Source organism: Streptopelia decaocto (assembly GCF_964273445.1).
Source record: "Streptopelia decaocto genome assembly, chromosome: 25".
In the NCBI taxonomy this organism is placed as follows: Eukaryota; Metazoa; Chordata; class Aves; order Columbiformes; family Columbidae; genus Streptopelia; species Streptopelia decaocto.
Window position 1 is genome coordinate 1163780 of NC_138680.1, and position 23257 is coordinate 1187036.

At 43.5% G+C, this 23257-nt stretch overlaps 1 protein-coding gene across 2 annotated transcripts in view; it reads right to left on the reverse strand.

The window, feature by feature from the left end:
- Nucleotides 1-20679, reverse strand: part of ANTXR1 (ANTXR cell adhesion molecule 1) — a 90298-nt gene extending 69619 nt beyond the window's left edge. Inside the window, exons 1-8 of one of the 2 annotated variants that reach the window (XM_082072535.1) lie at nt 20374-20679; nt 12964-13035; nt 12227-12298; nt 10224-10305; nt 9021-9054; nt 7729-7808; nt 7034-7102; nt 4941-5021 (exon numbers count right to left, since the gene is read on the reverse strand). In XM_082072535.1, coding sequence (XP_081928661.1) covers nt 4941-5021; nt 7034-7102; nt 7729-7808; nt 9021-9054; nt 10224-10305; nt 12227-12298; nt 12964-13035; nt 20374-20525 — 642 coding nt within the window. In that variant the 5' untranslated portion in view covers nt 20526-20679. The remainder of the gene's footprint in view (nt 1-4940; nt 5022-7033; nt 7103-7728; nt 7809-9020; nt 9055-10223; nt 10306-12226; nt 12299-12963; nt 13036-20373) is intronic. The other variant, XM_082072536.1, reaches the window with a different exon arrangement.
- Nucleotides 20680-23257: the final 2578 nt, after the last annotated feature.

Sequence of the window (23257 nt, forward strand, 5' to 3'; positions counted from 1 at the left end):
AAAGAACGGCAACCAATACAGTAAATTCTGTACGAAAAACACAATGTATTTTTTTTCTATAATCATGGCTCTCTGCCTCAAAATCGCAAAAGGTACAGAGAGAGCCATGCTTTATTTTCTGCAACTTTTAAACAAAAGTTGGAGTTACTCAGAAGCACGGCTGGTAGAGACTGGAAAGTACCGAGGGGCTGAAGGAACCAGGACCGTCTGAGCCGCTGGCAGCCTGGCAAGTGAGGAGAAAGAAGATTTGCAGGAACAAGGTTATACAGGAACTGTCAAGTGGAAAGAAAAAGAGAGAAAGTCAACAGTTGAGAACTCAACAGAAAAGCACTACAAGAATGTGAAAAGCAGAATAAAGAAAATACACAAAAAATAAAGACTGTAAGAACACTCTTCCAAAGTATCCATCTGGAGCTAGCCATTTATCCATCTCCTGTCAGCCCCCTACTACCCGCCCCTTACTCATTCCAGGTTCTGCTTCTCTGAAGATACAGCGTATTTCTCCCAAAGTGACTGCCAAGGCTAACGAGCACAATTAAGAGTTGATATTTCTGCACGTTGTGGCAGATGAACTCCCCCCATCCCACCACCCCCCAAGCACAGAAACGTCCAGGCTGCTGGAGCACTATGGTCATGCACCCACCCCCTGGTTCACAGACAGGGCCCTCGGTCAATGAAACGCCTCAGCTGACACAAGTTTCTGGACCACTACCATAAACGACTACTATAATCGTGGATAAACCCCATTTCTAGTTGGTTTTCTGCTAAACGGTTCTGGTTAGAATAAAATTGGTTTGGAGCTTATTGCCTGTCTCAATTGACTTTTGGGGTGCCTCTGTGACACAAGTATTTTTCCTCCTCACTGAATGTCTCCTTTAAGAAGAGAATCTTTTCACATTTTTCCAAATTCCCCTCTCCCTCAGCATCCCCAGACTTTTAAACATATATTTCTTCTCCTCATTGCTTTGCAGCGATGAAGTGAAAGTAGGCAAATGGTTGAGAGAGGTTCTCCTGCCCCTCTGCTCTGCCCTGGGGAGACCACACCTGGAATCTTGTGTCCAGTTGTGGCCCCTCAGTTCCAGCAGGACAGGGAACTGCTGCAGAGAGTCCAGCGCAGGGCAACAAAGATGCTGAAGGGAGTGGAGCATCTCCCGTGTGAGGAAAGGCTGAGGGAGCTGGGGCTCTGGAGCTGGACAAGAGGAGACTGAGGGGGGACTCATTCATGTTCACAGATATCTAAAGGGGGAGTGTCAGGAGGATGGAGCCAGGCTCTTCCCGGTGACAGCCAGTGATAGGACAAGGGGCAGTGGGTGCAAACTGGAACACAGGAGGTTCTGCTTAAATATGAGAAGAAACTTGTTCCCAGTGAGGGTGGCAGAGCCTGGCCCAGGCTGCCCAGGGGGGTTGTGGAGTCTCCTTCTGTGCAGACATTCCAACCCGCCTGGACACCTTCCTGTGTAACCTCATCTGGGTGTTCCTGCTCCATGGGGGGATTGCACTGGATGAGCTTTCCAGGGCCCTTCAACCCCTGACATTCTGGGATTCTGTGCCATATTCAAATACAAAGCCTCTTGTCATCAACAACTGTGGGCACTTTAGAATGATCCGCGCAGCCCCGTGTGGCTGTAGGTGCGCTCTGGTCACCGCAGGCTGGCTTTCCAGGAAAGCAAAATAACATGCAAGAGTGGTGATGCAACCTCCCGGCTGAGCGCCTGTAAACCACCCCATACCCAGGCAAACTGAGTCCGCATCCTCGTTTTCGCAGGGAGAACTCCGACAGCGCTGGTTTACTTGGTAACTGCCTGCAGGCCTTAAGGCAGCTCGCCTTGGCATCCGTGCAGAAAAGTACTTGAAGCACGTGCTTGCTGTTGTGAGGAAACATCTCATTGTCTGCAGCAGCACAGGCTTAATAACCAAGCGCAGATTCCCAGAGCAGTTTCTTGGGGTATTCTGTGGGGCTCCGATTATGCTCCAGCTTCACACAGGCTCCTGGGAGAGTCTCTTGTTAATATTTCTTGACATGCCAAATAAAAAGTGCAACATGTGCTTGTGGAAGCATGGCTTTATTTGTCTCAGTTACCTTTCTCAGCACAGAACTGAATTAGCAACTACCTGTGAGTAATTTAGCCCTGCAGGTCACCTGGGCCCTTCGAGAAGGAAAGGGAAGAAGGGGAGTGAAATCCCACGACTGCTGGAAGCTTCCATTTGTTGTTCTGGTCCACAAGCATGCAGGCAGATCACTCCACCACAGCAGCTGCATATTTCTTAGAAATATTTCACCAAATTCAGGAATTCTAATTAGCAAACAGGATGCTGAGGTTTAATAGAAGGTTACCCCCTAATCAGTGCCAGTGTGAATGAACTGCAGCCTGAGGCTAGGTACTCACCCTTGAGCTCTGCTGAATTACTAAATAACAAAGTCTGTTGCCAATTACAAAGCAGTAATTTATTTATTAAGTGTTTCCTGGCCAATAATATCTGCATGAGCTAAGTAAAATAAATATATTGAAGTCTTGTTAAACATGCATTTGGTGGAATAAAAAGGTAGAAAGCATGATCATTACCACAGGGCACTGAACACCTTCAGCTCCCACTTTAGGGATCATGTTTTTAAGCACGACTTCAGCATGGGTCTATATTTTCAACTCATTTAAGCAGACTCCAGCACACACCAGAATAGCTTGGTGGTATTTAGTGGGAGACAGTTCTCTGCGAGCACACAGCAGATCTTCCTGCAGCTGCTAACCCAAAACTTGCTGGCTCCTGCAGAAAAGGAAGGGCAGGTGTACAGAGACATTTGCAGACCCGCCGCCCTGAACATCTTTGCTCAGCAGATGTAGAGACCAGCTTCAAGCTCCAAGCACTCTCAGCTCCCTTTTAATTTCAGATGGTCTTCTAAGTCCACCACCTCTGCACACACAGAAGGTTGAAACAGATCAACCCCTCAGGACAAGGGGAGGCGGGGAGAGTCCAACCACCCCAGTCACACCAAATCACCGCAGACCAGAACAAACCCAGCTCTTCATATCTCTAGAATGATTTCAAACATTAATGTCTGCCAGGCTCATCATTTCATCTTTCCTTCTCTTGTTACATCAGACAGCAGGTAGTGGCCTGATCCTCTCTACATGTGGCTGAGCATCCTTGCTATACCAGCTCTTACACAGGAATTGAAAGAAGCTTCCAAATCTCCTGGCTCTTTTAACATGAAAATGCTTTCGTGTGAACACAAATGCTTTGTTTGTTTGATCCAAGACAGAGGTGCTTATCAAGGACAAGAAAAAAATGAATGAGGGAGTGTGTTTTCCAGCTAGAAGAAGAATTTACACACTCATTGTTCTACAGAGCCATTAATGTGCTTCTTGCCATTCTTTTTACACACATCCTTTCTACCCAACCTATTGCAATCACTCCACTCCAAGTGTCACGTCACAGATTCATTTCTGTACGATTACACTTCCTTGTGACCCTCCTTTCCAGGGCTGGTAAATCTTGCACCGCTCAGCTGAAGCAGTTCTTGCCTAGGTTTCTGGAGGCTGTAGTCTTCCCATTTTGTTAAGTATAACTGGAAAAGGAGTCAGAACTGCTCCTGGAATTCATTAAAAACAGCTGCAAAGGGAATGCAGGACTGGGAAGCAAAGTAGGGGTTTTTGTTGTTTTGTTGCTTTCTTAAATTACATGCAACACCTGATTGTCCAAGAGAATTGAGCCAGTAGCCCCACACTTGGACGGTGCCAGGAAAACCAATAAGCCAGGGATTGTATTCCGTCTACACGCGAGAGCACTGGGGAAAACTGAGCCCGCACTGAGGGAACAGTTTTGCTTGGTACTACATGGTCAGAACAGTGTGTAACCACTGCAAACACAGAAATCTGAGACACCCCCCGGTGAATCTACCCTGCCTGGCTTCGAGTTGTGTACTTCATCTGGGGTTTATCAACTAAAAAGCGTCTACCAAAATGAACAAAACACATGTCTTTAGAAAGATTTCCCATCCTTTCTCGTAGCCATGGGAAGCAATCTAATTAGAACAGTTATGGGACACAACTGAGCGAAAGGAACAGAGAAACACTAAAACACCTGGCACATTTTACACTTATAAAGAAAATGACACACACATCCTCTCATATATTGCTTTTCCTGCTCAGTCAAGGGAAACGCTGGTCCTAGGTGAAAGAGATGAGGCTGCTCAATGTTTTAGAATGAGAGGCAGGGATGCCTCTTATTTGCCAGTAAAGCCCATGGGGCCATTTGTGTGGCTTGTACCCAGGCTGTAGGGAAGGAATCGGTCTGTGTCCCTCCCTCCATCACCCAAACTGCCGCTCTTACCCCCGGCACTTGGTAATGGGCCAGCTCTGCTATGCTACACCCAACCTCTAGAGAAATGATCCATTTGAATCAGGAAACCTAGGTCCGGGGAGGAAAAAAGTAGCCCATTTGTCAAGAGGCCGAATGTAGAAAGGCAAGTTTTGGGGATTTTGCTATCCATAGTAGGATGCATTCCCCCATTCTAAACAGGTGAGCAGTGCAGCACATCCATCAGGACAGAAAGGATGCTAATCAAGTGCAATATGAGATGAAAGAGTGCCCGGATTTTTCCAACAGAATGTGCTCTAACACATCTCTGCTCTCGCAGTCTATGGCAGCCGTTTTGTAAACTGTCCCCATGCGCCTACTCCATTCAGTCAAGTATTTCCCATCAAGGCGGAGACAAAAATAACATTTGGGTTCCAAGCTTCCTGTATTGTGACCTGTTGATAAACTCTACCTTGAAGTAGCAATATTAGTCCAAACACAGGTCAGTTTCTTTGGACCAAGTGTTTATATGATTGATTAGCAGTCAGCAGGTCCTTGTGAATACAGGAAAACTAAACCTGCAGCTGTGCAAGCTAACACAAACTAACACGCACACATGCAAACACATAATTAAAAATACTTACAGAGTCTATGATCCCCTGAAGGGCTTCAAAACCATCATTCACTGGAAAGACATGATCTTTGCTGTCGGCAATTCTAGCCAGCTGACAGAGCGGTAAAAGCAAATAAAACAGAAATGCAAAGAATGAGATAAATTAGCCAGCAGGCAGCAAATTAAGACTTCTCCAGACCCATCCACTTGCAAGTAAAAAACCCCAAATACTCCCAAGTACTCTGTTTGGATTGCTAGTGCATTATAGTTTGTCAAGCACTGAAAAGTTTATCTCTTTATCCTGACTGATTTTAGAAAGCTCTGTGTCAGGAAGCACAACAGGCTTCTCTTGGCTTTCAGGACGAGACAGAATGTGGCTTTCACTGATGCCCAGACCTTAATGGTCTTTATTGCAAAAAACTTTCTCCCACATGACTGTAAATCACCCACCACACTAACTCCCCAACCAAAATAGGCCATGGAATCAACACCACTAATGCAGCAAAACACTTCAGCACATCATTTATACCAGGGAACTAATAAAAATTATTCAGTATTTTCACATATAGAGAAGACTAATGCAAATTATACCCCACCTGGAGATAAAGGCCTGATGCACCTTTCCTGTCAGGACAGAGATTTGACTGTTTGTCCTGGGCTCAAGCATTAGAAAGCCAAGAAGAAGAAAAGAGGGAGCTGTAACAGAAGGTATCTTCCAAGAGGGGGCAGGCAGGGAGCAGAAGAGCATTTAGAAGCCCACATGGCAAGGAAGAGGGGCCACTGATGAGGCAGTGGCAGGATAAGGGGATCCAGGACATCACCTGGAAAGAGCTACGTGCAGGTTCACTTGTCAATAGCATGCTAAGGGTTAAGGCAAAAATATAAACCCAATTCAAAAGTAATGAGCTCTCCATGCATCTGCTGGAGCTGAACCAAGTTTTAGTGCTGCAAGGCCAATGTTTGTTATAGTTATTCTCTCCCATGGCAGAGGTAACATCAACCCAGCCGGCCTCTGGCGTTTCCTGGAGCACTGAGAGCTGGAGGCAGCAGACGCGCCACACATTCCAACCTAAACCTCGCTGGCTCCACCTTTCCAGCTCATGTCACCCCCACTTCTCAAGTGAAACACCAACCTGGCAACCTCCTGGTTTGCATCCGGAGAAATACTCCAGGCAGCTTTGCCCTGCCTGCTCTGGGAAGGGCAGTGAAGCTGCTTAGGGCTTGTTGGCCAAGACCCAGCAGCTTCTGTAAACCAGGATGTTGAGAGTTTCCTCAACTCATTCTCCGTGGTCGTCTTCCTTGTGCATTCCGGCTCTTCAGACACAGTAATCTAATTCCAGTTAACTTCTTCAGCATCTAAATGACTTCAAGTAGCAACTGTCTTTGAGGTCTGCTACTTTAGATCTAGTCTCTTTGCTCTTTTTATTCCCTCTTTGCTTTTTCTATGACTTACTCTGGGTTTCACTAGTGTCTGGTTTTGATTCAAACGAAATTGTTCTAAACCAAGTTTGTTTTGACTCCTTTTTGAATCAGTGCCTGAAGTTTTGTTGGAAAGCTGAAAACCTGGAAAAGCGCTATCCAATAATGATTTCAGCGCTGCCGTTAGGGGCTGTGCAAGTGTTACACTTGTGTTAGAAAAATATGTCAACTGTTACACTTGGTGGGGAATGTAATTCATGGACATACCAACATGGGAAGACACTAAAATGTAAGAGTCACTAATGATGCTGTTTGCTTTTTACAGCATAGTTTTCCTGTGAAAGAAAAGCTGGACTGAAACTGAAGCGTATAAAGCAATACCTCAGTTTTATGGGGGGCAGCAAGGGGGGAAAATTCTCCACAATCTCCACCTGCCTAGAGCTTAAGCCAGGCTGATTTGCTGTGACTTTTCCTCTCCTTTTCTCCAGTATTAACAAGAGTCACTGTGGCATGCGGAGGAACCGCTGTGCACATATTGAAGTTTAGACTGAAAAGGGCTTAAACCCAACACCCAGATGAAGACCCTTCAGGCAGTCACTTCAGACTGTCAAACACTCAGAAGGAGAGGAAGAGCCCTTGAGAAGTCGTGAGAAAGTGGTTCCGGGGCATGTGCCTGCGTTCAACATGCACGAGCGCCTCATTTACCTGGGTCTCATTGAAGTCCTTCACGCCAACACAATACACTGTTGCTCCCAGGTCACGCGACCGATTAGCCTGGAACAAGGAAAGAGAGGATGCCATAGATACGAATATGATGGGATGCAGGTTTCTGAAAGGTCTTAAACATAAGTTTAGTCTTTTTCTGTAAAATGAGCAATGGGTGGGGTCTTACCAAAAGAGCACTTTAAAAGCTTTCCTCCCCAATTCTGAAAAAACACTCATAAAATAAACCAAAACCCACTACAAAACAACAAACAGGTTTTATCTGCTACTAGAGTAGGTTTAGTAAAGAAAACCAAAGGGTTGTTTTAAAACCTAATCAGCTAACCTTCCTAGCTACATCAACTTCTTAACGTTTGTCTGTCCACCAGATGCAACACAGACTAAACCCATTTTCTTTCCTTCACTTAGGACACATTCCCGTACAATAGTAACCTAAAATGTTTTGGTATTTTCTATTTCTATTTTTTTAACTGGAAGTTTAAAGCTTATGAACAGTGTCAGTTTTGAAGAGTCAGAAGCATTGCTGCTGTAGGTGTTTATCCTAAAGATTCATATCTAAAGAGCACCATAGGGAAGTCTTGTTATTTAGGAGAAAGGTTTTCCCTGTCTTTTGCCTTCCAAGCAGCAGGCCCAGACATTTCACTGTCTCCTTGGCTAAAAATGTGTAACACACTTACCTCCCTCTCAGAGTAGAAAAACAGGTCTTCATGGAGTTCTCCATCTGTCAATGCAATGATGACACTTGCCGTTCTGTAACCTAAATACACAAACTTCTTTAGTCCCTTGGTTTTGAGTTGCATTTGTTAAACTAGCCTAGAAAACATCCTGCTAGTGACCCGTTAGCACACTTGAAGACCAGAAACAGTGGATGTCAAGCCCATGTCCTTACCACCATGTCCTTACCTCTCTTCAGCCACCCAGTTTTCAGAAGACATGAATTTCTGCATACTTTTGTCACTCAGGCACCTGCCTTCAACACCAATTTTACACCACACTCCTTTGGTGTGCCAGTGATTTTTTAATTGACAGCCATTCACGGCTATTTCAGACTGCAGCCATCAAAAAAAACCCAACACTAATGTGTTTCTAGTTATTTCTTGACCTTTTTTCCAGAGATTTTTTTTACAGCTTGTGATAAAAAGCTCAGCTGGGATTTAAACTGATATAGCAGGAAAATGGCCTAAAATCTTCAACCTTCCTATGTATCATCTCAGCAACATCATTAAACCTTGCAGTCTTCCCCTTGTACTGATTATAGCTTCGGTTTTCCAAGTTTGTATTAGTTTTGAGGAGTGGCCAAATAGAATTCATTTCTATTTCTGACAACAGACTTGCTACAGATCTGAAGGGCTCCATAGGTACCTTTTGCACAAATGCTGCTATGGAAAAAATAAGGGCTCAATATGTCAAGGCATGTTAAGTAGTAAATCTTCAATTGCTCCAGCCCTCCAGGGCTTTTTCATGCCGTTACGAGTAGCTGTGCCTTTAACAAGCTCTTGCTGAGGACACAAAATCCAAACAATCAGTGCAGAACAGAGATGTGATGTGTAATTTGCTCGGTGCCACTTAGAAATTCCCAATACTAAATAAGGTGGTAATAATGCAATGAGAAAGTCAAGTGCTTGACAAACAATAAGCAACAAGCAGGATTATTTGTTTTGCAGATGCCAAAGTCAAGTGCCCAGGATCTTTCTGTAGGAGTAAAGTGAGTGTTTCTTGTACAAATTTAAGAGCCCAAGCGACCTCCGGAGATGTCTCTCTCCCTTCATTGACTACTCTGGAGCCTTAAAGCTCCACCCATTCTTTTTCCTTTTCGTGAAAAAACTACCCTGAGCAGCACTGTATTGCTGTAAGAATAGGAGCCACCCCCCACCTTTCCCATGGTGAGGCTGCATTTCAAATCTATTAAAGTTATTAAAGTCAAAAAGAAAAACAATAAAACATTCAATGGATCAAGAAAGTCTCTCACCGTGAACATTTTCATAGTAAATCTGTTCACTTGCCTGAAATTAAATCAGAAGATTATTAGCAATAAATGAATAATACTACTTCATAGGTATCTACACATGCACCAGAAAGAAAGAGAAGGTGACAGTGAGGATGTCGTGTGTGCAGCCTGCACGTGGCCTCTGCTTTCAGAGGTACCTCCTTCACAGAACCAGTTTCTTGCCTATGGTTTGGATTGTGTTACTCCAAGGTCTTCTCAAAAGAACAAATCAGTCACACCAACCCTAAGGCCAGTGGGCAACAATAATCTAGTTTTCCACTATTCTATTGTCTGCAAATCACATTCACCTTCCTCCTCAAGAATCATCCTATGTCCTTTAATAAATACTCCCTAGCACCTCTAGATCAACTACTCTAATTGCAAATAACCAAGTTAAGAGAGATTCTTACACTTCTGTCTCCCACTTGGTCTGTGCACAAGCATCTTCTGCAGGGTAGAAGCACAAACGCTTCAGCATGTGCCAATTCCAAATTGAAAATGAGGCCACCCTGGACATATTTGGCTTATGAATTTCATTTCTGCTCTGAATTTAAATTTGGGGTTTTTTTGGACTTCTGCAAAGTTTCTGAAGTCACCAAACTCCAGGATTTAGTTTTGGACTCCTAGTTAAGAATCAGCATCTCTGTCAGGTCACCTGAATTTTGGTTGTGTTCATGTGCATTTTCAACAGGCAGACAGTTCCACAATCCCCCCAAATGCATGTGTGGTACAGAAGTGGGAGGGGGCTCAGGAGTTCAAGTTCAGAGAAACTCTTGAGCTTGCAAAATATATAGAAGATCAGAGCAGGCAACAACTTCTGCACAGCATTATTTGCCCACCAGTGAGGCCAGGTTAGAGCCACGGCCTCAGCCCCCACCCAGCTCTAACAAACCTACTACAGCACCCATGCAGGACTCTAGAGAGCTTTCCACCCTTCAGGAATGTGGTTCCATATGGGGCTGGAATGCCAAAGCTGAAGGCAAAAACAAAGATACATTGTAGGTTTTGTAGCTCCCTTGTATGAGCTCCAGCACTGAATGCATACACTTCAGTGCATCTGTTGCATACAAGGGAAATAGCCCCACTTAGCTACCAGAGAATTATTTTAGCCACATTCCTTTGTTTAACATTTCCTGAGAAGCACCCAGACACAGTTTAGAGGCACCATAGCATGCATCTAGTTACCCTTTCAAATCCTTCATGCATGTATGTGTCGCCTCCCGGGAGGACTTTCTGCAGCTCTTCTAGACCCTGGCGTATCTGTTCTCTGAAATGAACGCAGGTGCATTGTTAGATCTGAGATCAAATTTATGAGAAGCTGATATTCAGGTGAAGACATGCATGGTAGAACCAGACACAGAGGTGGGGGGAAGGAACAAAACCAACCAAACAAGCAAACCCAAACCAACCAAACAAAAAGCTAATCCAATGTTTATATAGGCTAAGGTAATGTCCGAGTAGATACCTTTATATGGATGTGGAGAACAGAGCAGATGTGCACCCATTGTTCCCAGAGCCCAAGGAAAGCATCACAACAGCAGCATCTCTTGGGTCAACATCCATGCATTTCTTTCTAAATAAATACTTCCTGTGTAACCCTGGTCAAACGTGATGCAGAAGCAGAGCAGCTGGCTCGCACCTGGCTCCCTTGCCTCACTTACGCTTGCTGACTTGACTATGCAAATGTAGTCAAACAGCCACAAAAAATGACACAATCTCAAACCATCCTGGCAACCCCAGCTGGGCCTCCAGTTCCTGTTCACACTGACTTAAGGATTAAAGCCTTTCCCAACAGCTGACTATGAGTCAGGGTATCTGTTTTAATTTTTTTGGGGAATTCCAGGCACAGTGACAGATGAAGTGTGGGCTAAATGGGGTGGGCACCCATTCGTTGTTCCACTGAGTTGCAGACACCAAACTCTAGAAGCCAAGTCCAGGTCAGAAGTCTTTAGTAACAAGGTACACCTCACACAATGTTAACTAAGCGACCAGCATGAAGCCCACACCTCGTTTGTCAGTGCTCCAATAAAAACCAACAGCTCTCCAGTCAGCTGGCTTCTAGACTAATACCAGATCAATATCCTGCTCCCAGTCAACATTTCTAGGACAGCTGGGTAAATATGAAATGCATTTCCACATGGGAAACACTTAAGTCTCATAGTCTAGAGCATTTACAGACTAGATTCTTTGCAACGGGGTGTGCTACCGCGGTGGGAGACAGAGGCAGGGAACAGGTTTTTCTCTGGTACCAAGTTTGATATGGCACATTCTCTTTACACTTACTGTTGCAGTAAGTGGCAAGAGATGCTTAGGCTGGCTGGGTTTAACGACATTTTTCACGGTTGGTATGTATGTGGACTGCTCCTCAGGAAAGTGGCCAGTTTCCTGTTCATTCCTCTATAGTAGCTGCTCTGGTATGCAACTTCATAGACATCCAATATGCAAAACACATGCTGACTTATACAGTCTTCACATATGTTACATATATTTTTGCTCCACGTGGCAATGAAGTTAACAGAGGAAGCAAGAGCGTTTAAAGGACCTCATCCAGTTCTCCTTGAAGTCATAGTGAAAAAAAACATCCAACCTATAGATCCCCAACTTCATTGCAGTAAAAATCTACAAGGGGATGACAGGAACATGCTTCAGAAACATGGCAACCAAACTGGCAGTACCAAAAAATATACACCCTTGCAATTCTTCTTAAACACTGAACGCCTATAACATACTTTCAGACCTCTGAAGAAATCACATTCATGTCTACCTTGAGAGTATGGGTATCACCTACAGCTTTCAAGTTTGGTTTTATAGGAAAAGAGTGTCTCCTATTTGTTTGCAGAAGAAACTCCCGCAGGATGTTTCAAAGGCAATAAGGCCCTTGTTCTCTGACAGAAGCCTGAAAAACAGTGGAAATCAGACTCCCGCAATGAAAGCGGTTTGAGTTAAAACCCTTATTGCTGACAGACATTTAAGAGTTAAAATTAAAGAGGCAAACTCTGCCTTAAGAGCCTTTAATACGTTCTAGCTGAATGAGTTACATACATGAAAATGGGCAGGTGATTCACACAACTAAATTGAGAAGCACAAAGAGATCACAACACTGCTCACTGTTGACTGGAAATCATTGAGCGAGGTAGATGAAGGAAGCTACAACAAGGACGCAAAAGCTGCTTTAAACCTCTTCTTACCTGTCTTCTGTTAACCTCATTAGAATTGTCCCTCTAGTTGAAAAAACAATGAAGGACATCCTCAGCTGAGGGCTGGAGAAGGAGAGAAAAAGAGTACGTTATTCTGATGGTCCAGATCAGAGCTTACTGTATGCACAACAGCAAACACACAGCCTGCTCTGCTTGCTATCTAGATTATAACTCAACAGGATAAAAGACAGGAATAAGCATGAAAAGTTGTTCTGCCCTGGGCCGTCCTAGTCAAGGCAAACCATGAAGAATCCTTCTAAAAGATGTCAATAGCACTTGCAGTGTGACCTTACGATTGCTAGAGCCAGAAAGGCTTAAGCGTGTCCTGGTATCACCATGGAGACAAAGGAAGGCTAATTATGTTTATCATAACATTCCACCCACTGGCCTGGGGGATTTTTCATCCAGCCACAAGGCATTCGGTGCCTGAGAGCTACAGCCTCAGGCGTCTCCCCGCCGACCCAAACTTCTGTATATCAGGCAGTAGCCAAACACCTCAAAAACAAGAGGATCCCTTCCCCGTGAAAAATATGATTTGATCCATGGAGGTCAGACAGCAAAAAGAAAAAGCAGTCAAAGTGGTGACCTGAAAACAGCATTAAGAATTCACTCTCCACAAGGTCCCCTGGTAAAGCTGCATGTGCTACTTGACTGTGACTGAGAGCACGACTGCAGCCGCCGGCACACATATCGCCCCTCCTGGTTATCTGGAAAGCCGCACGTCTTACCTTATGAACTTGCGGGCCAAGTGTTCCACAAAATGATATATTTCATTCCAATGGTGGAGGACACTTCCTGATCTAAGGAAACAAGTATTACAGGAGATGTTAGTTTGATTTCTGCTATTGTAGTTTTCCCAGCCTAATGTTTTGTTACACATTGCTGAGCTAGTCATTTGGTTTTATTTTAAGTTACTGTCCGGATTCCTCCTCTAAAGAGATATTAAACTGTAAAAGACATTTCATACTTAACTTTGGAAAGCAAGAATAATTTACAGTCCATGCTGAGGCTATGCTCGGCAATAACATAGGGAGTTACGGTCGACCTTTAGTATGGTCTTAAACAAACCTCTTGTGAGTGAAGACCTGTCTTTCTGCACAGTATTTTAGATTATCCCACCAACTCGCTTGCCATACCATTATGCAGAACTCATAGCTCAAGTGTATTTTGAGAATAAAATGGACATTGGAATATTAAAATTGGGAAAAAAATCCCTCCTAGAGTTGGAAAAGAAATGTGTCATCACTTATTTAATTCATTGACTACAACTAAAAGTACTTATAAGGGGAAATAACCATTCCAGCTTTGAGAGCAACTTCAGTGATCTGCAGCCTGAGGAAGAAAAAGTGAACATTTGAGAAGACACTTTTTTCACTTCACAGAAGGAAAAGGCATCTGACCTGACTCTGTTCTACCTTAGAGCTGAGAACGCAAATGAAGAGCCATGAATGGATTCACCCAAGCACTGCACGCCTGGTACCACCAACCCCAGCTTTACTGCAAAGAGCATCGCGTCACTTCCCTGAAGCACAGCAAGCGCACGGACCACACTGTGTAGGTCAGACAAGTTACCTTCCCTGTTCTCCCCACACCTGGTTTTCAATTCCAGCTGTTCAGTAAAACACCTGTCCTTACCCACTTGCTCCATGATACCTTAAGCCATTCTTTCTCTAGATGGTCCCGATATGCCCAAAGGCAACCTTAGATGACATGCAATGAGGACCCTTGTGCAGATACAAGAGCTTATCATAGAATGATTTTGGTTGGAAGAGACCCTTAAGATCATCGAGTCCAACCATAACCTGACTCTAGCACTGCCCCATGTCCCTGAGAACCTCATCTACACCTCTGTTCAACCCTTCCAGGGATGGTGACTCCACCACTGCCCTGGGCAGCCTGTTCCACTGCTTCACAACCCTTTCCATGAAGAAATGTTTCCTACTGTCCAATCTGAACCTCCCCTGGCACAACTTGAGGCCGCTTCCTCTCACGCTATCACTTGCTACTTGGGCAAGGAGACCAACATCCTCTATGCTACAACCTCCTTTCAGATAGTTACGGTTCATCTGGAAAAACAATGAACGCTCTGGCGCTCATTGTACAAAGGACCTGATATCAAAGGTACCACTTTAAAGATAACATTTACAGGCACTCCCGTTTTGTCCATGATTGTAAGGGACAGATCGCAGAGGAGACTTAATCACAAGCAAATGCTAATTGTGCTTCTTGGCTCTCCTTTCAGCAGACCAGGACTTGAAATCATTACTTGTTCTCCATGGAAATGTGTATCAAAGAAGACCAAAGAAACACCAATAGCAAGGGCCTTTATAAACTAATTAAACCATACAGATGGTGGAAAAATTGGTGAAAGGCAAGGTACATCAGGACTTGCTCTGAAACAAGAAACGTAACCCCAACTGCATCCAACTGCAAACTGATAGGGACACAAAGCTCAAACCCAGGTGTAAATTCCTCTCAATTGTATGGAATAACTCTAACACCTTGAATATGACAGGCACTCCAGTCCTATCGGTGCCAAGTAGTCCAAATAATTTCCAAAAACTGGCCTGGAAAATAACAATTTATTATCTTTATATAGTGAAGCATAAAAGAAATACTTGATTTTATTGCAATGGTTACATCAGTCTCCAGAAGACACATGAAGCCAAGGCTTTGTTAACCATAAAACAATTACTACCTCCTTCAGTGAAACGTATGTTGCTTTAGACCATATATCCACCTCTCTAAAAAAATGCCCCTCACAAAAGCTCTCACTAGTCCCCACTTGGAACAGGACACTGCATTAGCCTTTAAAGGTATGGTAATTTCTTCCCTTTCATTATAAACTCCTGAACAAAAGTTGATCGTCACTCAAAATTGCTATTACAGCAAGGCAGCTGGGAATGAGATCCAGAAACAGAGCACAGAAGGTATGTAGGTCGTCACCTAAAACTCCTGCCATTTTCCATGGCTCTGAGAAGTCATGTATTTTTTGAAAACAGCATTTGCTGGAATGAAGCTTGAAAACCAGTATCTCAGTTCAACAATGTGCCAGTCAATAGCACGGCCTGTTTAAATGTTTGCCATTGCAACTGTTGGTCTTCAAGTGTTTGGGCAGTTGTTTTCAGGTAAGCAGTGCTTTTTAATTCTTCACACAGACACAGCTTCAGCTTCTGCTGCATCTCTTCCCCATTACCATCCTTGCTCCATTCTCCCACCAACAGTCTCATCTCTATACCCTCTGGAACAAAACTCCAAGCAGCTGAAGTACAGCCCTTTCTCCATGAAGCCCTCCCATACATCTAATAACACACAAAAGGAACAACCTGAGGTTCAAAAGCAGCAGAATAGCCTACAATACTTTTATTCTTTAGCTCGGCCACAGGAAGCTGTAAAAGGGTCCCAAAATGAAAGCTCCTGCTTTTGCTGACCTTTGTCTTTCCTTCTAGCACAGCAGTTTCCATCTGTAGCTAGACAGCTTGCAGCCTGCTTGCAGTTCATCTCTTCATCTAGTCAAGCCCAGGTGTCAGTGGCCATAAATGCCCAGGTATGCATTTAGGAAAAAGAAAAGTACCCCTCTAATCCATAAAAAAACATCTTCTGAAACTCACTTCAGACTTCTTACAATCTTCACTTTGTATAAAATGGACAAACCAAATACAACTAAACTTTCAACAGTCAACAGAAGGTTTAGAAAACCAACTTTAGTTTATAGCATTCCTCTCCACAGCTTTTGGCTGTTATTCGGAAACCCCACAGCAAAAGACACTTGTCACTTGTAAAGCCTCTCATTAGGCAGGCCACGAACTCTGAATAGAATAAGTATTTCTAAAGCCTAACTGTAAAACAATAAAAGCCAAATTTAAAATCGTTATCTCTTCATATTCCTGAAGAGAAAGAAGATGATCAGCAAGCAAACACTTTACAGCTGAATGGTCGATGCTATAAACTTGCAATTTAAGTAAGGGCTCATTGTGAGGATGCCAAATTCTCCTGCTGGAGAAAAGCCCAATGAATGGAAATTAAGACTAAGTAAACCATTATGCCTTTAACAAGAGAATGATACATCTGTGGTCAACTGTGCTGGCATTTTGTGCATGTGAGAGAGAATCGGTGGTTGCAGACACAGAGAGCCACACTCTGGCTGAGCCCTGGCCCCCAGCAGGTGCTTTTGTCCTCCTCAATGGGACAAGATGCACTGTAACCTGAAGCTGCAGCAACTCAAACCTGCCTACGCTTTGACTTCCTGGCACTTTCCACTTCTGTCATTGCACCTTCTCAGAATACCCACGGTTTTACCTAATTCACCAACTAGAAGAAAACAGAACCAAGCCTACAAATTCCTAAACAAAGACTTCACAGCAGTTATGTGCACTGCAGCTGACAGAAGAGAGCTGATGCAGACACTGATGCTGATCCAAGTTCTCCTTAAACTTCCGTCGTTTTGGACTAACTTCAAGAAGTCCCGTAAGTGTCAGAGGTGGCACTGACCCAAGAAGTTTTGCAGCATCTTTTTATTGAGCTCTTTAAACACAACACAAATGAGCCAAAAAGTGTCATTTGTCTTTTCAAATACTTCAGTTTTGAAAACACTACAGAGGTGACACAACTCTTTGAGGACACACTATTTTGTATCACATTTCACACAAGACAGCTCACCAAGGATACTGTCAAACATTTGAGATTACAGAGTCTGCAGAGGTCCAGTTCAGAGCAGGATAAACCTCTAAGCCCACCCCTTTTACAAAGAAATAGTTAACTTTTGACTTGTCGCTGGCTAAAAATATGTAGAAAGGTCTTGATGGGCAAGGATTTCACATACTAACTTAACCTCGTTGCAAAGGCCTGCCTACAGCACACTTAGGAGTGAATTACATTCCTTCAGGCAACAAGAAAAAGACACAACAATGCACAAACTTCTCCACCCTACCTTGCTAACATCCCTCAACCCTCACGCTCAAACAATGAAAAACTATCCTTCCATATACTTCCAACCTGCTGTCGTCCAAACAAAATGTATACATTATTCTGGATTCAGGCCTGTCCTTCCAGAAAAACCATCAAGGAATCACTGACCTGGTCAATGAAGAGCAGAGATGATTTTGACTCTATTTCCTCACACAATTTTATCATTAGCTACTAAAGGCTTGTATTTTTGCAGATCAGAGCGGCTGAATGTTATTCAGCTCTGGAAGGGTCCTGTGGTTAGCTCTGCTGGAAGGCTGACGCTTCCCACGGGAAGAGTCACCGCTACCAGAAGCGGTTCATGTAGGTCAGTGTCCCTGCCAGGTGATGCACAGTGTCTGTCGGCTGTCCACCCCACATGGTCCCTATATTCTTCTACACTCTGAGAGTAAATCTGGACTTAGTCCCACTTATATCATGGTAACTACAGCTACTAAAGCTAGGTTCAAAGAAACAACTATTAGCCTCTCTAGAGCAGGACTTTCACTTCAATACAACTGGTTAAAAATAGATCAGCTGGCTGGCTGACTAACGAAGGGATCACAGGAAACAGCTTGGATTACTTGCTTCATTTTGCCAAGGACTTTCGAGCGCCAAGTTTTCTTTCACACATGTAGAGTCCCTTGCATGTATGCACATGGGTATAAAACACCTACTATCTGCACACAACAGGCAAGAGCATAGGAAATAACACCTTCAACATACAGAGGATACAACAAAAGAGTACTAAAGAGAATTACTCATTGTTACTTCTTCCTCCCTTCCTGCAAGTAAATTAACCTAGGAGTTGCCCCTAAATGTTCCAGCCATGCTCGTGTTGTTAGCAAACAGAACACATAACCACGGATGTAGTTATATGCGGTGCTTTTATTTCAGCGCTGGGAAACCAGGGGTTCGCACCCAAAGCTGGCTTCGACCACTGATTCAAACTCCACTACATTTATACAATTTGGTTACATACATATTCATTAGGGTTACAACGTGTGTTTTGCATATTCATCAGATTACATCATTATTTCACAATATCAGTTGCAACCCCTTGGAACTACTCTAAACATGCGCAGTGTCTTCTGGTGGTCGTTCAGGGGGTCTTCAGGATGAAGTAAGGAGTCTTCTTCACTTGTGAACTTTTTACCTTTTGTCACTGCACATGCGCACTATTCCTATACTCATTATAAAATACTCAGGTTTCTTGGATGCACATCCTCAAGGTTTCTTGGATGCACATCCTTTCCGTTCAAGATAAGATAAGGACTTACTGAGAACTAATAGAACTAATTTTAATTCCCTACTCTCAAACTAAGAGACAAAACCTTGTATACCATCTGTGAAATTTCAAGATAAGACAAGAATCTTGGATACAGTTTACAAAAGCAAAATACAACTAACTATAACAGTGTGAGGTGTTTACATGCTACAGCATTAGACACCATGTCCATTAGGGAATGGGTTATAGTCTTCATTAATTAGCTGCACGGATGATATTAACATCTCACTGCTTCCTTCTTTTCCTTCTAAATGAAGGCCCTGTATCTTATCTCACATCCAGGCTGTAAGTTCTTTGGCACCATCTTCTGCCATATGTTTTGCTGCCATCACCTCTCTCTGTATTCAGGGCTCCAGCAGCATCTCAGGAACGAAAGAAAGCTTTAAAGATGAAGGATATAGCATAACCTGCTCCACCACAGTCTCTCATCAGCCTCAAAGGCTGAAATATTGGGTCCACAGCACACTGTACCCACTCCAAGCAGCCTAAACACCAGAACTCTCCTCCAAATTCCACTGGAGACCAAGGGTGTTTTCACATCAGACCCTGTTCATTTCTGCACCAGAAAAATCCCAGAAACAGGAATCTTACAACTGCCCAAGCAGGATTTTTCTGTTAGATACTGTGATAACAAAACAAAAAACCAAAACCAAACAAACAAAACACACAAAAAAAACCAAACCAACAAAAAACACACAAAAAAAAACATGACAAAACTCTCCCCTGAAGCATTAGGACAACTGGCATACTGTGGTATCCAGTGTCTCTTACATTTTCCCCCAGTACTTGGTAAGAAAGTGTTATGTAATTCCAAGTCATTTATACTAATGGAATGTGGGAGCTACTGCAAAACGCTCAAGAGGATCAGTCAGAAAGCTTCATCCGCGAGCACTTCTGGCAACTTTCAAGTACTTTCCTGTCTCTGAAATTTATGGTCAATACAGTCAGTACCATGGCTCTGGTATGCATATTCTCCAGTATTTCCAAACCTTTGGTTCAAAATAACTATTCTTAAGAAAGTTAGGAAAATCATTTTAGCTAGTACTTTCTTACACCTCTTTGTAAATTCTTGTATTGCTTCAATATGAAGCATTCCAAAGCTCAGCACATCCCCCTCCCACATTATCTACAATCTGAAGACCTGTAAAGAGGCAAACTTAATACTGCCAGGAAGATGACACAACGATAATTAGTGATGAAAAAAGTGAGGTAGGGAGTTATCTTCAGTATAAACAGTTGAGCAATCAAAATATGCATTTGATGAAGAGGAAACAAAGAAAATGTGGCTCAGAGTCTAGAAAATGAAGTTCTCTTTAAATAAGGCACTCCAGCTGTTTTCCATCTCAGTGACCACAATGAGACCTTTCAAAGGGAGCAGCCACCTTGCGGAGCCAGGTCTTTACCTGCAAGTTGCTGCTCTAGAAGGTTCAGAGCGCAGGAGCAAGCGGGACAGCAGCAAAGCTCCAGCCAGGCAGCATCTCCTCCATGTTTTCATCTACAGAATTAACGCTTGCAATAAGGACTCACCAAACCCCGCTTTCACGAGCACCACAACCTTCACGCTTCGCAGGGAACCCAGAGGTGACCAGGGTGCTGCCCTTCTCCCAACCACTCTTTTAAGAAACTACAGGGTCAAGTACACAACAAAGCTGCCCTGCCAGCCACAGCAAAATTTAGAACAATTTGATTTACAGAGTACAACGGGATCATCTATCAGACCTACCAAAGAAGTGACCACAACAAAAACAAAGCTAGAGTAGTAAGGAGTTTGGCAGGTCCCTCAGGGACACAGTGACTTCTACAAAACCAAAATCCAAAGAAGATCTCCTCGGTATCAGTGCATGCCATTTCAGTTCATGCCTAGACAAAGATTTAGTTGAAAAAGAACAAAGTAGAACTGACTTACTTGTCTAGAATGAAATACAAATCAAATCCTCCGTAACAGGCAGGACCACCATTCTCTCTTTTCCCACCTTGTCCGTCACAGGCTAGCAGAAAAGTTGCTAGGATGAGCCATTTGAAGCCAAATCTCAAGATGCTTTGCTTTGCAATGGCCATTCTATCCAGAAAGGAGGAAAAAAAAAAAATCTCTTCTTCCAAGGCTCCTTTATTTTACAGCTTTCTGCAAAAAAGCCATTCAATGACCTTTAAATGTGTATATACATATATTTTATTCCTTGAAACTCCACTCGCAACAGTCGTCCTCGGGAATTGGAAGATTTTCCCCTTGTTTCGCTTGTACTTCTGTTTCTTGGTTTCAGATTTCAAGATGCACAATACTGTATTTCACTTTTTTTTTTTTTAAAGGGACTTGACCCTCAGTCTCACTCACAGCTCTGAAAGCAGCACCATTGTTTTGCAAGAGAAGGAGAAGCCTCCTAACAAATCTTGCTTTGTCACAGGCTTCGGAAAATACAGGGAGGGTTTGAGGTATTTCCCCCCCCTTAATTATTATTGTTATTATTAAGAATGGCAAGTTTTATTTTTTCTTAGTAAAAAAAGCTCAGAGAATGCCACCTTGTGGCGATAACTCAGGCTGACGAGAGTCTCTGGTTTTAAGCATCTCATTCATGCACCCAGCATAATAAAAACATAGCACAGCAGCTTTAGATGCGAACACAGAAATGGTTTGCACACACACTGCACTGGTGGATGAAAAATCGGACATGAGCTGGACCCCTGGGCTGCTCAGTTTTGAGCAATTTTGTAAAAGCACTTGGGGTCAGCTTCTGATCTGAAGTACAGCTCAGGCTCTTGCCACAGCCTGATAAAGAAGTTTCTTGTCACTGGCTTATGACCCGTGTCTGCCTAAAGATTGAAAGCAGACTGAGAATCTCTTTCATTTGTTTCTGAGTGGCCCTGAGATGAACAAACATGCAGAGTACCTCAGGAAAATAATTTTGGCTTGAAGCTAGTAGAGGGAGAAGAAGAGGGGTGGAGGAGGAGATCAGATTCTCTGGGTAGCTGTGGATTCAGGTTGACAGGAAAACTTGGGAAAAAGCCAATGAAGGAGGGAGACATCAGATGAAGTTTAGAACCCTCCAAGATGGGGGGAGCTGCTGAAAAAGTGACACACCATGCTTTGTGCCGTGACTCTACAGGGCTAGTCCTCTTCATATGCCCGTCTTAAGAATGTAGCTTTTTGTTTATGAGCTGGCAGCATCATTATTGTGACACTGTGTGAAAATCAGCTCCATAATAGGAAGCTCAGGTGAGGCACTGGTGGGGGTGTTGAAATGTTTCTGTCCCTCCCTCATTAAAAATACTAGAAAGAAAAATATTATGAAGACTATAGCTTTGTGTGAAAGACCTGACAGTTCTTGGAGAGACTAGGTGTGCTGTATTCTTCATGAGAAAGAGATCAGAAGTAAGGTGCTTAAATTGCATCCAACAGCCTAAGGAGTAATTAAGCTCCAAGTAATGCCCTTGTCTGAATGGAATTTGCGTATGTAAATGAGAGGGGAAGTGGTATCAGCAGATTTTCTCGTTTTATCATCTACTCCCCTACATGTATCTGTGGCACCTTTTCTGAAATGCACAGATTGGAAGAAGCCGGTTCTGTCAGTCTGTGCTGTTGTGATAGGTGAGATGTAGCACGAGACAGCATCGTGTGGGTTTTGTGAGCACCCACTTGGGTGTCTTTAGTGGTGGTTCCCACAGGCTCACAATGTCTGACGTGCAGGGTGGCTTCTGTCAACATCTCACAATCATGTTCCCTAGTTTTCATGGCATTTCGGAAGCTGTTAGAGCAGTCTGCATGGATAACCGAAATTTAACTAATTGCCTATACGGACCAATACTATTATCACAAATGTATCATCACTGTATAAGGAACTACTTCCATGTCCCTAAATTCACTGGCCGTGTTTTCAGATTGAATAATTCAGCACAGCTCTGCTTGTATCAGCAGAACTTCACCGTCTTAGGTGCTGTAGGACCACTGACTGCTTTGGGTAGCTGGTGTGCACTTTCACACTGCAACTGTCCAACACGTAACTCAAGGCTGACACCCAGTGTCCACAAAGGCTTTTTTCTTCCCTGGATTGCTCTAATTTTTCAAGGGATCAGTCAACTCCCCCGGCTCTTACCTTTATCTGCCTGCTCTGCTTTGATTTTATTTGACTCTGCTGCAACACATAAGGCTGCTTTGTGTTATTTTTCTGGTGACTGGAGTTTGTTCCACTAGCTGTTTTAACAAGAGTGTTCACTCTGCATATGTATGTAACTTTTTCCCGAACAGGAATATTTCACTAAGTATACAAGTGAAAATATATTGCTTCTAATGTAGTAAATAAATAGGAGAAAATATGATGTAGGGGGTAAATTTGAGCATAATCTAAGGCAGCCATGCAGTTACTTTTCAAGTCTTGTTTAATTGCTGCCCAGGAGCAGGGGTGCAGTCAGACGAGCTGTTGTCCCCTCTGGTTGGTGCTGTAGGAAACAGGGTTGTGTAACAAGGCCGTGTGCTTCTCAACAGCCAGCTCTCCCTACTCAGTGCTGCAGTTCTATCGCTTTTGTTTGCCTTTAATTGAACCATTTCTGAGCACTTTCCAAGGCCTGGAGCATCCTTGCAGCACCTCTTTCACTCACTTGTAGCCAGACAAAATGCAGCCCAGTCTACTCAGACGCATTTCTCTTCAGTGGCATCTTTCTCTCTAATTCAGATGATCTGCCTGGTTCCCACTGACTCTGAGTTTGGAGCAAATGTTGAGGAAATCATTAGGGGCTTCTGTTTTCCTCAACATTTCTGAAAAATGGGTGGCTGAGTTTGACCTCTACTTAGATGAATG